At 39.1% G+C, this 16695-nt stretch overlaps 1 protein-coding gene across 1 annotated transcript in view; it reads left to right on the top strand.

Moving 5' to 3' along the window:
- Nucleotides 1-16695, top strand: part of mthl15 (methuselah-like 15) — a 285449-nt gene that overhangs the window by 14943 nt on the left and 253811 nt on the right. The window contains exon 2 of the mRNA XM_068292211.1: nucleotides 7268-7452. Within this exon, the coding sequence (XP_068148312.1) occupies nucleotides 7268-7452 (185 nt within the window). The remainder of the gene's footprint in view (nucleotides 1-7267; nucleotides 7453-16695) is intronic.

Consider the following 16695-nt stretch of genomic DNA (forward strand, 5'->3'; position numbering starts at 1 on the left):
GAGTTAAAGGCTTTGCAATATGTGCAAAATTTGGAATGTATTTACGGAAGAATGCGCATAAGCCTAAGAATGATTTTATTTCTTTCGGGGTTTTCGGGATTGGAAATTTTAGAATTGCTTTGACTTTGCCTGGGCTTGGTTTGATTTCTTCTGTGGTTATGACGTGACCTAAAAATTCTGTTTCCATTTTCAAGAACTCGCATTTATCTAATTGTAGTTTTAGATTAGCATTGCGCAAGACCTTTTTTAGTGATGCCAAATGTTCTTCTAATGAGGTGGAAAGAACAATATCGTCGAAGTAGACTAAACAATCTTTATAGATTAAATCTTCTAATAAATTGTTTATACATCTTTGGAATGTTGCTGGTGCATTTTTTTTAGCCCAAATGGCATTAGTGTATACTCGTAATGACCATGTTTAGTTGAAAATGCGGGTTTTCGTTTGATTTAGGGTCCATTTGGATTTGATGGAATCAATTGGCAGGGTCAATGGTTGTAAAAAAGAATCCTTGATCTTGTTTTTGTATCGGATCCCACTGTTAGTGCTGTATCACAAACACAGCCCCTAGTGAAGCCTGAGGATTCTTATCACCCTACCATTGAAGTTACTATTTCTTACAATTCCGTTACTAATTCATTTAATAACATCTCAAATTATCGTCGTAGATGTTTTCGTAAAACAAATACAACATCTTAACAGCCTTATTTTCTCTTTTGATTGGTCATTTCTATTTGTTCAATGAAAGACGTTAGTATTTCTTGAAGTTATTAAATGTTTATTTATTTATATATATACATATATAGGCAGTAGCTCATAAACCAGTGACTAAAGGTTGTCGCAACCAACACATAAATTGGGTGGACCTCGGAGTGAGATTAAAAAGGTAGAGATGGGGGCCAAAGACACAGCGATGCACACCCGATGTAGCTACAATTGGTTTTTGATCTTACTAAGAATAATGCATTTCCTTTATTGTACAAAATAGCAAGCTCACCAGTGCATAGTTCGACATAGTGTTAGGTCAGCAAAATACGTCTTTATTGATAATAGCTAACCATAGCAGCTTAATTAACTAGGTCTTTATTGTTTACTGCTGACCATATCAGATTTACTTATGACTGATGAGCCATGGATATCTATAATCGGGTTACATACTTAATGTCTTGTCTTAATGATAACTTATTTTATATAATCTAAACACCAACATACTCCCGGCCGTTGAACACCTGTTCAACGTTATCCAACGTTGACCGCAAAATTGCTGGGGGCTGGGCTTACTGCAGCAGGAGTCGGTATGGGATTGACGATCTCTCACGGTTGTCTGCTCTGGACCATTGTGTCTTGGAGGTTGTGAGCATCTTCTTATTCCATATACCATCACAAGAACCAATGGTATTGTTAGCGCTACGTAGGAGACGATAACATGGTGAGCCGGCTGGATGGGGTCTTCTGGTAATTTCGTCGTGGCTTAGCTGCATCTTTGTGAATTTTGTTATTGGCGCTACTTTTGTTGGGCCAATGCTGAAGTTGCCAAATCGGACATATGACAATTTCATGGTGTCTGTCGTAGCTATACGGTGACCTGTTATTCGGACAGCAGAACTCCTTGCTGTACACGTGGGGTCTAGAGTTAACAATCCAGTCTTCTTAATAGTGACACTTTGTATATTATCGTCACAATGCGAGTTCAATTGGTCTAGTGGTGGCAAAAATCCACTGATTTTTGTGATACATGTCGTACCACACGAATGACCTGTTTGTGTGTTGTATTTGACAAGTTGATGACTTTGTATTTTTGAATAGCTGGAACTCACAGTTGCTATTAGCCGTAAACGTCGTTTGTTTATCAAAACAAATATATTGCTCTTTGTTGAGCTGATGGCATTGTTCCAAATCGGCTCTTGAGAGCCCAATGTATTGATTCTGTTCCTTGTTGACAGCAATGATGGGAATTTTAATGTTCATGATTACTATCCCATGAGTTCCAATTGCTGGAATGGGTACCAGGTTATACAGTTGCACTGCCTGCGTTGCCACTAATGGAAATGTGACCTTAAATATTACATGATTGTTTGCGATTGTGCCTTGTGCCTTCATTAAGCCATATATTTGCAAGATGTCATTATCTGGAACTGGCAAATCCAAACCAAACGGAAGATGTCTCTTCAGTTAGTTCAGATGTTCCCGAAGCTGGCCTGGTGATAGTAGTAACGGGCTTATTTTGGGCATCTGTAAATACTCGGGAAAATTCGGTTTGAATTCGTTGCAAATTCCCTGCAATAACTGTCATCTGGGTAGTTAGCGTGATATACCATTGCAATGCCTTTACCGCATTGTCCTGGACCTTGGTTTCATCTGATTTTCAATCGTGGCTTCGTCTCGCTTAATGATATTTATCGTTGAATCAGTTACAGATGTCTGATTTTGCAGCAAGTTCAATAAGTAATCTTCATTTGATTTAACTTTTCGTATGGTGCCTGACATCTCTGTTGCATACTTTGAGTCCAGCACACCAAATAAGCCGTTCGCAATGTTCCCAATTATATCTAAAGGCGATCGTCGTTGGCGTTCTATGTGAAGGAGATCATTTCCTGTCCGTATCTCTGAGTTGACATGCTCGAAGTGCCTCTGCATTGCGGTGCAAGCCTCTGAAACCTTCATTAACACGCATATATCTCCAACCTTTACTACTCCGTCTGAAAATGTCTTCAGGTCGGCCCAATATGGTTCTAGATCGTAAAATGCAACAATAGTCCAGTCAGACGTTGCCATCCTTCCTTATAACGGTGCTTAAACAGTGGTTGCAATACCACTGTTACTTTTGCTTTGCACACTGGGCCTACTACACGTGAGGGATAGATTGAACAACACCAGGGCTTGTACTAGGTTCTTCAATCTGAAAAGAAGAGCATAAACAGAGACCTAAAAATGGTGCAGTCGAATGTAAAATGGGAGAAGATGTAATAGAGCTGGATAGTCTTAGATAATTTTGATCTTGCTATCGTCGGGAGGAGTACCTTTGTCTGTACCCTCATGACTAAAAAATGAACATTTGTTGGATGTACTTTTTGATATATTTATATTATCGGCATATGTTAAAAACATCATTCAAATTTTTGAACATATGTTGTTCAGAATAGCCTAATACAACCAAATCATCAATATATAAAAAGGCTTGAGATGGTTGTAGTCCGGAGAAAGCTAAGGTCATCATTCGTTGGAATGAATTCGGGGCTATTTTTATACCATATGGTAATCTTTTAAATGGATATGAGCCTTTATTTGTGGAAACGTTAAGTTCTTAGAGTCTTCATCCAATTCAATTTGGTAAAAACCTAAAGTAAGGTCAAGACAAGAAAAATATTTGGTTCTGCCAAATATCATCTTTTATTGGCAAGGAAAATTTGTCTGCAATCAAGTTTTTACTTAAGATTCTGTAATCCACCAAAGACACCTTTGTTGTCTTGTCGTTTGTCCCAGAAAGAGATTTCTTTGGTTCTATTACATCATGATCTTTTTAATTAATGAACCTTATATAAGTGTGTTTACTATTTGCTGCGGTATTGGCAATTAAGACACCCGTTTCTAGCTTTTGAGTTGGTTTACAAATTTCTGATGCATTGTTTTTTATTTGGATAAGTCGAATCACTTCCGATCTTTCAGGTGCTGAAACCGCTCACAACATCTCGCATAGGCACATTTATTTGTTAATGCCAGTCGTCTGGTCTCAATATTAAACAATCTGCCTCAGTTTAATAGTTAAAACAGTTGTATTTTTTAATAAAATCAATACCAAGGATACCTACACTGAGTATGGAAAGTTATCATCGACTTAACAAAAATACCAATACCAGAGGCGTTCGAGCCTTAACAGGGGTGAAAAAACCCAATACTTCTCAGGATTCTTAAGAAACACGCAATAAATCTAAACCTTAGCTGTTTCAAATTATGAAAAATCAGTTGTAGCCAACTCACAAGTACACTACACGTAGACACAGGTGGAGACATATCAATTTTCAAAGCCTATCAGGTCTTCAACACGCTTATCGACACTACAAATAAAATAAAAATTAATGGAATAGGCCACGGGTTTGTAGACACTCTAGTATACGTTGGATGTAGAATTACAATTAAATCAAGTTCTCATAAGGCATCAATTTTATAAAGTCGATGAATGATGTTTTTAACGTATGCCGATAATATAAATATATCAAAAAATACATCCAACAAATGTTAATTTTTTAGTTTACAGACAAAGGTACTCCTCCCGACGATAGCAAGATCAAAATTATCTAAGACTATCCAACTCCAAAAGATCCAAATGAAGTAAAGAGATTTGTTGCATTTTATAACTATTATAGACGTTTTGTACCAAACTTTGCTTTATACGGACGCGTATTGATAAATTTATGTAAAAGAATGTCGAAATCAATCCAATGGGCCACCAAGTAATGCTTCCACAAACTTTTACGTTCTCTCCATAATGCCTAAAGGTTTGCTTCACATGACGTTTTTGAAAAATTTCGAGGAACAGGAACACTGCCATTACCGAAAGTCAGCAATTGTTTCGAAAAATCATCAGCCGATAGATCGTTTAACAGTGTATTTACAGGCAGTTGAAGTTTCTTTATATATCGCTACAGATTTTATGCTTTGGGTCTAGTGTTATTTCGTCGACAGCAGTAGATCTTAGAATAAGGGTTTGTCGGATATCGCCAGATATTAAAATCATTGCACCACCAAAACATCTCGAGTCATTGCGCAAATCTTTCAATGTTCGGTCAAGTGCTTTCAATACGTTTTTGTGTACCAATGTGCATTCGTCCCATATGATGATTTTTGATGCTACTAAAACTTTGTCCATTGCGTTTCAAAATGTTGCATTTCGGTTATTTAGTAGTTTGAAGTTTTAAAGGCAATTTTAACGCTTAGTGAGCTGTACGTCAACCTTCTAACATTGTGGCCGCTATTTCAGTAGTCTAATTGCATTACGGCTCCGCTGGGAAAGACTTCTAGGCATAATGATTAGATTGCTTATTAGTTTGGTTTGATAATATAGGTTACTAAACACTATTATTATTTTTATTATATCACTGCACAAACCACAATATTTGAATTTTTCGGGATAGTATGCACAAAATGGTATATTACAGGGCACTACAATGACATTAAGACAACAGTGAAGAAAACATTTGTATGGAGAAGAGAAATTCACTGGTTTAAGGGGTTTTCCATTAATTATTTATTGTTTTTAAGATGTATTCTGCTATTCGGGGCAAAGACAAATCCAACGAATCAATAACCATGAAAATTGGTTCAGTAGATCTCGAGTTATAAGTGGTTGAACAAATCCGCCTTTTTTTTATATATATACATAAATAAACAAAGTTTATACTGAATAAAGAACAATATATGGCGTCAGCACTTTAAATAATTTATATGTATAATGCTTACATTTCGTTCAAAATTGATTTTTTTAATGATAGATGACTAAATAGTTTTTCGAAAAAAAATTATTCTGACAAAAAACAAAGGTTTTTTAAGGTAAATTAATTTTTACAGTTTTAAGTTATAATTGAAATTCTTCGAAATTCAGCTATTATAATCCTCGCGAGGCAATTAAATAAAACTAAAGGATGCCCGAAATATAGCCAAACATAAAATATTATAAAATACCACCGTAAACAAAACAAAAAAAATTACTGATAAAAATCCACTTAGCTTAGATACCGTTTTAGCTAAAACAAAGTTCTGTTAAAATTAAAAGCCTTATGTGACTCTGTATACGTTTGATCTGTTTTTGTTGTTTATTTAAAACAAACCTATATATTTTAAATAAATTAAATTTTTATACCATACACCCATAGGGTGAAATGGTATATTAAAGTCGCCAAAATGTATGTAACAGGCAGAAGGAAGCTTCTCCGACCCTATAAAGTATATATATTCTTGATCAGGATGAACAGCCGAGTCGATCTAGCCATGTCCGTCTGTCCGTCCGTCCGTCCGTCCGTCCGTCCGTCCGTCCGTATGAACACGCAGATCTCGGAGACTATAAGAGCTAGAGCCACCAAATTTGGTATGTATACTCGTGTATTATGTACATATATAGAGTTAATTGGAATTTCGGACCCCTTACGCCCCCAGGAATCACATAAAACTATTTTTCTTAAAAAGTATAACAGCTAGAGACATCAAATTTAGTTTGTATACCCGTTTAGTTAGCGCGCAGAAATTAATTGTTCAAACTTTTTGCCACGCCCCCTTACGCCCCCAGGAATCACATAAAACTGTTTTTCTTAAAAAGTATAATAGATAGAGACATCAAATTTGGTTTATATACTCGTTTAGTTAGCGCGCAGAAACTAATTGTTTAAACTTTTTGCCACGCCCCCTTCCGCCCCCGGAATTTACATAAAACTGATTTTCTTAAAAACTATGACAGCTACCGACATCAAATTTGGGATGAAGACTAGTTTAATAGACGCGCAGAAACTGGCTATTTAAAAATTTTGCCACGCCCACTTACGCCCCCGTAAATTAAACAAAACTGATTTTATCAAAAACAAAGAAAGCTAAAGTCACCAAATTTAGTATGTATACTGGCTTAGTATGCGCGCAGAGTATATATATTTTCATATTTTGCCACGCCCACTTCCGCCTCCATAATTAAGAAAAAACGGATTTCCTCCTGTATTTTTTTTTGACTATCGCATTCAAATTCGGCAGACTAATTAATCCTTTCTATTCCTATCAAACTACCAAATTTGATTGAAATCGGACTAGAAACATGCAAAATATTAGTATGAACGTATTTTACTAAGCGGTCCACATGGCCAGAATTGGCCGTTGGCTAGTAGCGGCGGTAGAGTGCTCGTGTGTTCGTAGAGTGAGCGAGATAGCACATACTATGAAACATGTAAAAACAATTTAATAGACATACATATGTACATTTGGTTTTCGAAATTTGAAATATTTGTTTCACCTGGTGTATGGTATACCCAAGTCGACGAGTCGACTTACTTGCTTCATTTTTTTTCTTTGGTAATAATCGCAAAAGGTTAGGAAAAATTATTTTTATATTTGACCAACCCGGATTCGGGTGAATCCGAGATACGTATACAATGTGAGCCTTATATAAAAGCTAACATATGTAGGTGTTTTAGCTTTATCAGAAAACGGTGGCGGTGATATCCATTTAGAAAATATTGTTATCCAATGTAAAATATTTTAGATTAATTGTTTTAACATCATTTCCTTTTTCAGCGTTTGGAGTTCTACGAGGACTTGATTGCCCGAAATTTCGTTTAGATCCAGATTCATTTTTAGATGAAGCCCACATCATAAATGCATCGGATGGATCGTTAATAATACGCTCCACAAAAAAAACATATAGCAACAGTCAATACTGCCTCGAAAACGTACGGAGTTTAAGATCGAAGGATCAAAAGGTAAAATCATAAGATTTACTGCTGCAAAAAATTTGTTGGTGATATTAAAATACGAGCAAATGAAACACAGTCGTTGTCGAAGTAAACAAATATATACAAAAGAAGTTACAAAGCGGTTCCGTGATAGTGAAAATTCTTGAGGGCGGCAACGCACAGCTCATTTTACATTCAAAAAAAAAATAACAGTGATTTTAAAATTTAAAAAACATTAAGAAAGAAGTATTACTTTTTCTTGGGGTGAACTTTTGCAAAAAGACATGATTTTACACTTAGTGCAGTTCAGCGATCACAGATTATCCCCACGTCACTTTTGAAAACCGATCAGGTCTGTCTGCAGGGTGTGGCATGAAAGAGAGTCTTTAATGCGAGTAGCGGTTTTTCCATTAGTGGCATACATACATGGGGGACCCCCGATTTCACGCAAATAGACTAAAAAAGAGATTACCTAAAAAGAATCTTCTGTTCCTATTGCTTAGATGTTCTAAAGCCCACCGAAATGCCTCTGTAATTAGTTACGTCAGATTTGTTGTCACTTTTAAGAAAAGGGATTTTAAATGAGTTGAAAACTCGGACAGTGAAACGGACAACTCCAAAAGTTCAAGTAAAAGTGAACATAGTGACTCCGCGCAGTAACTCAGGACACAAGCGGCAATACCGTCTTAGTCCGGTGAATTTACATATCTGATTTGGATTTTACTTAGGGCGAAATGCGTAGTCGAGAAGAAGCAGCAAATAAATTAGAAATAGATTGATTAGAAGAGGCCGAAGCATTTTTAATTGAAAAAAGTAAGTCGTCTCGCCGACTTTGGTATACCATGGACCAAGTGAACTGTGGTATGTTGTATGTCAAATAAGCATATGCCCACAGTATTGTAGTGTATATGTCGGATAGTGTTGATTACGGACTAATAAGTCAAAGCCTACTAGTTAGTTGACAGGTGTGTCAATTGTAGCCCTGGCATTACCTTTGCAGCGGCTACAGATTGACACTTGGATGGGTTTGCAGGATGACTAGCATCTTTGCTTAAGCAACATACTTAGAAACAAATGTTGAGATCAGTCTTCAGGCCAGGTCATATATAAAGGGGGAGAGAGCTCAGTTGAAAAGCCTCCTGGAAACTAGCCAAACAGTTACAAATAAAAAGTGTTACAGTGAAAGTAAAAAGTCTAAAGTGGAAACTATAAAAAAAACATGAGTAATGTACAACAGTCTTGGCGCCCCGACATCAGAAGTGGGATGGAATCCTCGTCAACAAAATATTGAAGTTTATCTGGGCGTCCCAATGGAGCACGCAAATTTCATTAAATTGTCCAAAAACTTGCAAACGTCGGTAAGAGAAGTCGCTTGGCAGTGCTGTGATACTACTAATGTTCAACGCGGACATGACTGGCGCCGATGTATTATGTGAGAGGCCATTTCAAGGGTCTGCATTAATTTTGGGATTAAGAAAAGCGCTTGAAAGAAATGCAACACAGTGGCTATCGCATGCGTGTTATGCTGGAATCACATGGCCAGAGTTTAAGCAGTTATTTCAACAACGCTTTGAAAACACTGAGACGTCTGCCGCCGGCCTTTTAAATATTCTGAATAGTAGTCCCAACATCGGTGAATCTCTTGCAATATATGCAAGTCGCCTGGTTACGTCTCTTCTCACGACATGGAAGAACGATTTTCGATTTTCGATGGCGAATTTCGATCGGCGTGTGCAACGAATTATGTACACTGCCGACATTCAAAATAGACGCAATCTTTAGGCGGAGATGCAAGTCTTTAGGCTCGACAAGAGAGCACCCTATCAAAGCGGGCAAAGTCATTTTCAATTAAGTGCCATAAATGTGGTAAGCTAGGACACAAGATGGTCGAATGCGGAGTCCGAGGTCAAGACACTGCAACAGGTTTTGGAGAGACGAGACCAATGAGGAAGTTAAGCAGAGGCGAAAGACAACATAACATGGTATCGCTGTAAGGAAAAAGAGCATATCGCTACTTATTGTCCAAGATATCTGTCAAGTGGAGGAGCGGCTACGCACCACAAAGAGAGCTGACTTATGTGTGGTAGACAAAGGTTGATAAAAGAGTGGCAAAGAACACGAAAAGGTTCGTGAAGAGAGTAGTTAGTCAGACATCTACTAAGGTGAATAGGAAAAAAGTTTCTAATCCAACGTGAGGGAACACAAAAATATAGCGTATCTAGTAAATTGGTAGAAATCACTTCACCGTTAACTAGTTTATGGAGAAAGAGAATGTCAAATACGAGCCTACCGTTCTAAAGTGAAGGAAGATTAATTAGAAGAAGTCTAGAGGAGGGCGAACTAACGAAGTGTATAAAACCTTTGTTACTTAGGGATCATCAAATTCTTTGACCCTAATGAAGCCAAGAAGACTGCATGCTCTATTGACGATTGAAGATATATGAACATTAAATGAAAGTTTTGGGTCAAACATAACGCCTAAGTCCTTAAATCTATTTGAACAGAATTAATAGAGTAATGAGCTAGAAGCGGAGACAAACGACTGAAAGTCATAAAAGAACACTTAGAGGTATTAATGTGTAATTTTTTAACGTGGCACCAATCACAGAACGCATCGAGATCTGATTGCAAGTACTGTTGGAAAGAAGGATCATTATAGGTCTTTGTAGGGGGGCAGAACTTCTTCTATTGGGGGCAGCTAAACGATTTTTTTCCCCTTTTTATTGTATTGTAGAAAAAATGTAGGCACACAGAACTTTTTCTTTAACTTCTATTTTCACTCACAGGTATAGTACAATTAATTCTAGTTTAAACTAAGTGAGGGGAATCAAGCCCCGCTTGGAGCGAAGTGTGGGGAGTTCTTTTCGTGGGGAGAGCGATGGGCATCATCGGGAGAGCGGCGCGAGGTGAAAGCTCCCGCCTCCCTTAACCCTTGTATTGCCCGTTGGGCATAAACATTCTCCCCCCTTGCAGGAGTGCAAGACCCAGGCAGTCTAATGGCACGCTCCGGACAGGGTCCAGCCGAAGACTGTGCGCATCGCAATTGGCCGCCCGCCAACCCCGGGTAGACTCCCCTCGAGCATGACCTCCGTCTTCACGTCCGCGCCCAGGATCAAAGACACCGCCCACGGTCGGTAGAATGTTTCATCCGCCAGAACGATGCCCTCGAACTTTTTGGCGATTTGCGGGTCCACCGTGGCCAGCGACGTCGCCATCGAAGATACCGCCAAACAAGGGTCCACGAGGGCTTAGTCAGCAGTTTAGAGAACTCTTCAAAGGTATACTTTTGGTTGGAGGTGGCCTTGTAGAACAGAGTTTTAAAACTCTTAACTCCAGCCTCCCACAACCCTACCATGTGTGGAGCCCCGGGAGGGATGAAATGCCAGAACAGATTCTGATGGCTATAGTGGGATAAGATTGTCGGCTGGGTAGACCTTAGGAAATCTTTTTCAAGCACTCTGGATGCACCTACGAAGTTTTTACCGTTGTCGGACTGCACTTGCTGGAAACACCCTCGCCTCGATACAAAGCGAGCGAATGCTGCCAGAAATGTTTCGGTACTTAAATCCGAAGTTGACTCAAGGTGAATGGCTTTAATGAAAACACACACAAAAACACACACATATCACTTTGATATGCGACAGGCGCGGCCGGTGAAACTCTTAAGGTCGAAATGACCTGCGAAATCTATCCCGGTAGTCGTGAAAGACGTTCGAAAGTGGTTCGCTGGGACGGAAGGGTGCCCATTAGCTGTGATTGCATCCTTCTGATGTAAATCACACAGACCTTGCATGAATTGACCACCGATTTGACTAGATTCCGCTGTCTTGGAATCCAGTATCTCTGTCCGATGAGACGGACCACCATTTGACTGCCCCTGCTTCACTACCCGCTCCTCTAAGGTATTGTCTAGTGGGAGTGGTGTCGCTCGCCACCAGGACTCTTGTGGTTCCCGTAGCCATGGTGGGCCGTGCCACCACAAATCCTCGTGTACAAGTTCCTGCGCACTTAGGCCGCGGCTAGGAAGATCTGCTGGATTGTCCTCTGAACGGACGTGATTCCATGGGGCGCTATTTGTTGCCGTCACAATTTTGGCTACCCGATTTGCGACAAACGTTGTCCATGTGCAGGGTGGCTTATTTAACCACGACAGTACGACGGTGGAATCTGACCAATAAAATGCTTCCGCATTATCAACTGGAAGTTGCGGAAGAACTGCAGCTGCCAGTTCAGCTAAAAGCGTTGCTGCGCATAATTCAAGGCGGGGCAATTAAACCGTTTTAACCGGGACTGGATTTCGCTGCAAGGCATAAACACCTTGGATTGAATTACAAAGGGAGCCAGCCAGCCAGCGGGATCGAATAACTTGGCCATCTGCCCGAGAACTTCTCGCTTAGTATAAGCTGACTTGATATCTTGGGGTGAGTTGACAAAATAAAACTCATCCGTAGTCGCTTTCCATCGGATTCCCAGTGTTTTTGCTGTGCTAGCCTCTTCGATATCGAGGAAATCAGCATTCAGCAAATGACACTTTGGAATGCAACTGAGCACGCTTTTCACATTCAATGTCCATTTGCGCAAAGGAAAGCGAGTTGAACCAAGAGCGTCTTGAAGCTCATTGACCTTTGCGATTGCCGTTGCTTCATTGTGAGCCCCTGCCAAGACATGATTGACATACATATAGGACTTGATAATATCGCTAGCCAAAGGAAATTTGGATTGTACATCACTTGCGAGTTGCTGAAGTACTCGGATGGCTAAGAATGGAGCATAATTAATGCCAAACGTGACAGTATTAAGCTCGTATTAACCAAGTTGCCCCTCTTTGTTTCGGAACAGGATCCTCTGAAATGGCGTATGGATTGGATCGACCATAATTTGGCGGTACATTTTTGTGATGTCGGCATTGAAAAGAGAAGCTAAAATACATGCACAAAATTAAATAAATCTTGTAAGTGTCTCTCGCTGAATATGGAAACATCCCAAAGTACAATAGAAAAACACTCGAAAATAATAATAGAGAGCCTAGAAAATATCAGAGCAGTGTTAAGAGAACACTATAGTAAACTAACTGCGTGACGCAAAACAGCCGCAAATGCATTTTATAATAACTGCAAACAAAAGGCAAAATCCGTATTGAAAAGATATAATATTGAATATAAACAAAGAATTGATTTGGAAATTTCAATATCACTAGAAGACAAAACCCAGTTAACGGCTGAAGAAGAGATGGATCAAGAAGAACCATCAGTGAGTATAGATCAAACAAAAATAACTCTTAACGTCATTTTCCACTAGCAGTGTATCCTATCAGTTTACTAGACTATGGTCTGAAAATAGCAAATTCCTTTCAAAGAATGATGACAATGGCTTTCTCTGGATTAAATCCGGCACAAGCACTCCTTTACATGGATGACTTAATAGTCATCGGCTGTTCTGAGAAACACATGCTCAAAAACCTAAATGATATTTTTGACATATGTGGGAAATGGTATTGAGAGAGAGCAATCAAAAGTGATAGAAGAGAGGAGACAAACGCGTAGTGGCCGAACATTCTAGTAGTAGTAGAGAGAGCAGGGCCTAGGATCATTATATAAGTTGAGAGAGAGCTTGTTAAAGAGGCCGTGGATTATTCGCACAGAGACTGTCAACTGAGTCGCACGTCAAGGTCCGTCATTAGTTTAGTGTTATTTCAATAAGTATGTTTAAATTCTAACAATATATTGAACTCGATTGTCATCAAACAATTCAAATATTAATAAATAAATAAATACGTAACGATCGCTAAATGAACGCTACATTTTTTGGGGGCTCAACCGGGATATTGTTTAAAGAAATTAACATACAAACATATAACACTGCGTGAGTGAAAGAGACAACAAACAAAGTTCTTCGAAGTGACAAAGCAAAAACTTTTGTGTCGTCATCATTGTGTAAGAGCAAGCGAGATAGGCTGTGCTAAATTGTTGCATAAAATCTTTGGTGCCCAAATACGTTACGACGCAGACAATACACGCACGAGCATGTTTGGTAACGGACGGCGATCAGTGAATTTTTCTAGAACAGTCTAGAAATATTTGGCAGAGGCAACCCGTTGGCAGAGGCGAACCGTTGGCAGAGGCAACCCGTTGGCAGAGGCAAAGCTGGACGTAGCGTGAGGCAAAACGTCAGTAGAGGCAGAGGCAACCCGTTGGCAGAGGCGAACCGTTGGCAGAGGCAACCCGTTGGCAGAGGCAAAGCTGGACGTAGCAGAGGCAAAACGTCAGCAGAGGCAGAGGCAACCCGTTGGCAGAGGCAGAAGCTGGACGCGGCAAGAGACAACACGTTAGAAGAGGACAGACAACCTGCTGGCAGAAATTAAACGAAGACTTCGTGGGACAGGAGCGGACTTGGGTAAATTTTTTGGGGACTATATGTATATACATAGTTCTAACCTTAATTGAATTTACTAAAACTAACCTTAGCATTAATTATTGGTATTGAACAAAGAAAATATTGTAATATGAAGCTTGACGAGGTTATGGCATTGCGAGTCGCAGATTTGCGAAATAAGTTGGCCGAATTGAACCTAAGCACAGTGGGAAGAAAACGTGATCTACAGAATAGACTTCTTACTCATTACGATATTCAAGACCAAGACAGCGAGGATGAAGAAGTAGAATCAGTAGTTACAGCTATAGACGAATTGCCCATAAACAATTGTAGTCGATCTTGGTACACCTTAAAAGATGTTGAGGGCAGTGTATCCTATTTTTCCGGCTCAGGTAGTCCCGACATTTATTCGTGGGTACAAGAGATAGAAGAGTGTGCTATTACAGTACAATGGGACAAGTTACAGACCTTTATATACGCCAAACAGTTGTTAGCTGCGGCAGCTAAATCATTTATTCGGAGTCAACATGGTATAAACAATTGGGAGATATTAAAAGCAGCACTGCGCAAAGAATTTGGTTCGAAACGATCAGCAGCTGAGATTCATAGAATATTATCGCAACGTTCTCAGAAAAGAGAGGAGACTTTGCATGAATATTTGTATGCTTTAATGGAAATTGCCAAACCTGTGAATTTGGACGATGAGAGCTTGATAGAATACTTTGTAAAGGGCATTCCAGACTCACAAGTAAATAAAGCTATTCTATTTCAAGCCAGGAATCTACAAGAACTGAAGTTTCAAATAGAAACGTATCAGAAAGTTCGTGTTTCACACAAGTCGTTAAACAAGTTTGAGGCTCAGTCAGGAGGAAAGATTAATCAGGGTAAAATAATTGATACATCTAAGAATCGGAAATGCTATAGTTGCGGTGATACATCACATATCAGACGAGACTGTCCGAAGAACGACCAAAAGTGTTTCAAATGTGGTAAAGTAGGACATCGAATGGCACAGTGCAAACTAGAAAATCCAATTAAATACGAGAGAAATACAAACGTGGTAGAAAATGAAGATGTAGTAATACAGCCGTCAAGCGAATTTACTCCGTCAGGGTTAGAACTTAAAAACATCGTATATTCTAACGTTATATTTAAAGGACTCGTAGATACTGGCGCTGGATTATGTCTTATGCGAAGAAATATTTATTTTATGATTGGATCGAAACCGTTATTAGGCGGAGCTAGACACTTAACAGGAATTGGCGACAGTAAAGTGTTGACTTTCGGTAGTTTTATCATACCAGTGAAAGTGGATGGTTTAGTTATGAAGATAGAATTCCATGTAGTGCCAGATCAGGATATAAGTTTTGATGCTATACTGGGTCGAACGATATTGAACACTGTCAATATAAATGTAACAGCAAATGGATCTAGGTTTGCTATGCGCAACGATATAGAAGTTTGTCACACCCATAGTATGTCAAAGAGAGAACAAAATGAGTCAGATATTCAGTGGGCAGGAGATATTGGAAATATCTTCATCACAAATATTGAAGACAGGGATAAGAGTCCAGACATAAATCTTTCGCATTTAAACCATTTGATAAACGGGGAAGTAGATAAATTAATTCGGAACTACCAGCCAAAAAGAAATGCACACGCACCAGTAAGCATGAAAATTATATTGAGCGACGAAATACCTGTGTATCAGCACCCGAGACGTTTAGCCCTTTGTGATCAGGAAATTGTTGATAAACAAATTCAAGAATGGCTAGCAGAGAAAATAATTAAAACCAGTACAGCTACAACGAAAAGTCCTATTTTTAGGGTATGATGTGGAAAATGGTACCATAACGCCGAGCAAAGAAAAGATTAGAGCTGTTTCGAATTTTCCTATCCCAAATAGCAAAAAGGGGTTACAAAGATTTCTGGGTCTAACTTCCTATTTTAGAAAGTTTATTGAAAGGTATGCAGTAATTGCGAAACCGTTGTCCGATTTAATGCGTAAGGATTCTAAGTTTGAATTCAAAGATATACACAAACTCGCTTTCGAGGAACTAAGAGCTGCGTTGAACCCGTCCTTAAATTGTTTAACCCGAAATTGCAAACTGAAATACATGGGGACGCTTCAAAATACGGATTTGGGGCAGCTTTGTTACAAAAGCATCCAGAGGATAATTCATTTCATCCCGTTGAATATATGAGTCGTAAGACAGAATTGTGCGAAGAAAGGTATCATTCTTACGAACTCGAAGTGCTTGCTATAATTGGAGCACTAACCAAATGGCGTGTTTATGTCCTAGGATCTCGATTCACCATAGTTACTGATTGTAACGCATTTGCTATGACCATGAAAAAGAAAGATGTTCCTTTGAGAGTTGCTCGTTGGGCTATGTATCTTCAAGATTTTGATTATGTTATCGTACATCGATCAGGTACTCAAATGAGGCACGTCGATGCGTTGAGTCGTTTTGCATGTTGTATGCTTGTTGAGGACACTATTAAACATCGATTAAAAGAAGCTCAGTTGGAAGATGAGTGGACCAAGGCAGTAAGGACGCTAGTCGAAAAAGAAAGTTATAAAGACTTCTATATAGAGAACGAGATTCTCTTTAAAGACCCTAATTGTGAGTTGATTGTAGTGCCTTCGGCAATGGAACATGAGATTATTAGACTTGCACATACCCAGGGTCACTTTTCCGTCAAGAAAACGCAAGATTTAATCGAGAAATCATACTATATTCCCGAATTGAGAGATAAGGTTATTCGTGTGGTACATAGTTGTGTGGAGTGTATTGTTGTTAACGCAAAGGCTGGCAAAAGAGAGGGATATCTAACTTCGATAGAAAAGGGTGACAAACCACTTTGTTCTTACCATATTGATCACGTCGGACCAAT

This window comes from Drosophila tropicalis, unplaced genomic scaffold (assembly GCF_018151085.1).
Source record: "Drosophila tropicalis isolate 14030-0801.00 unplaced genomic scaffold, ASM1815108v1 contig_615, whole genome shotgun sequence".
NCBI lineage: Eukaryota > Metazoa > Arthropoda > Insecta > Diptera > Drosophilidae > Drosophila > Drosophila tropicalis.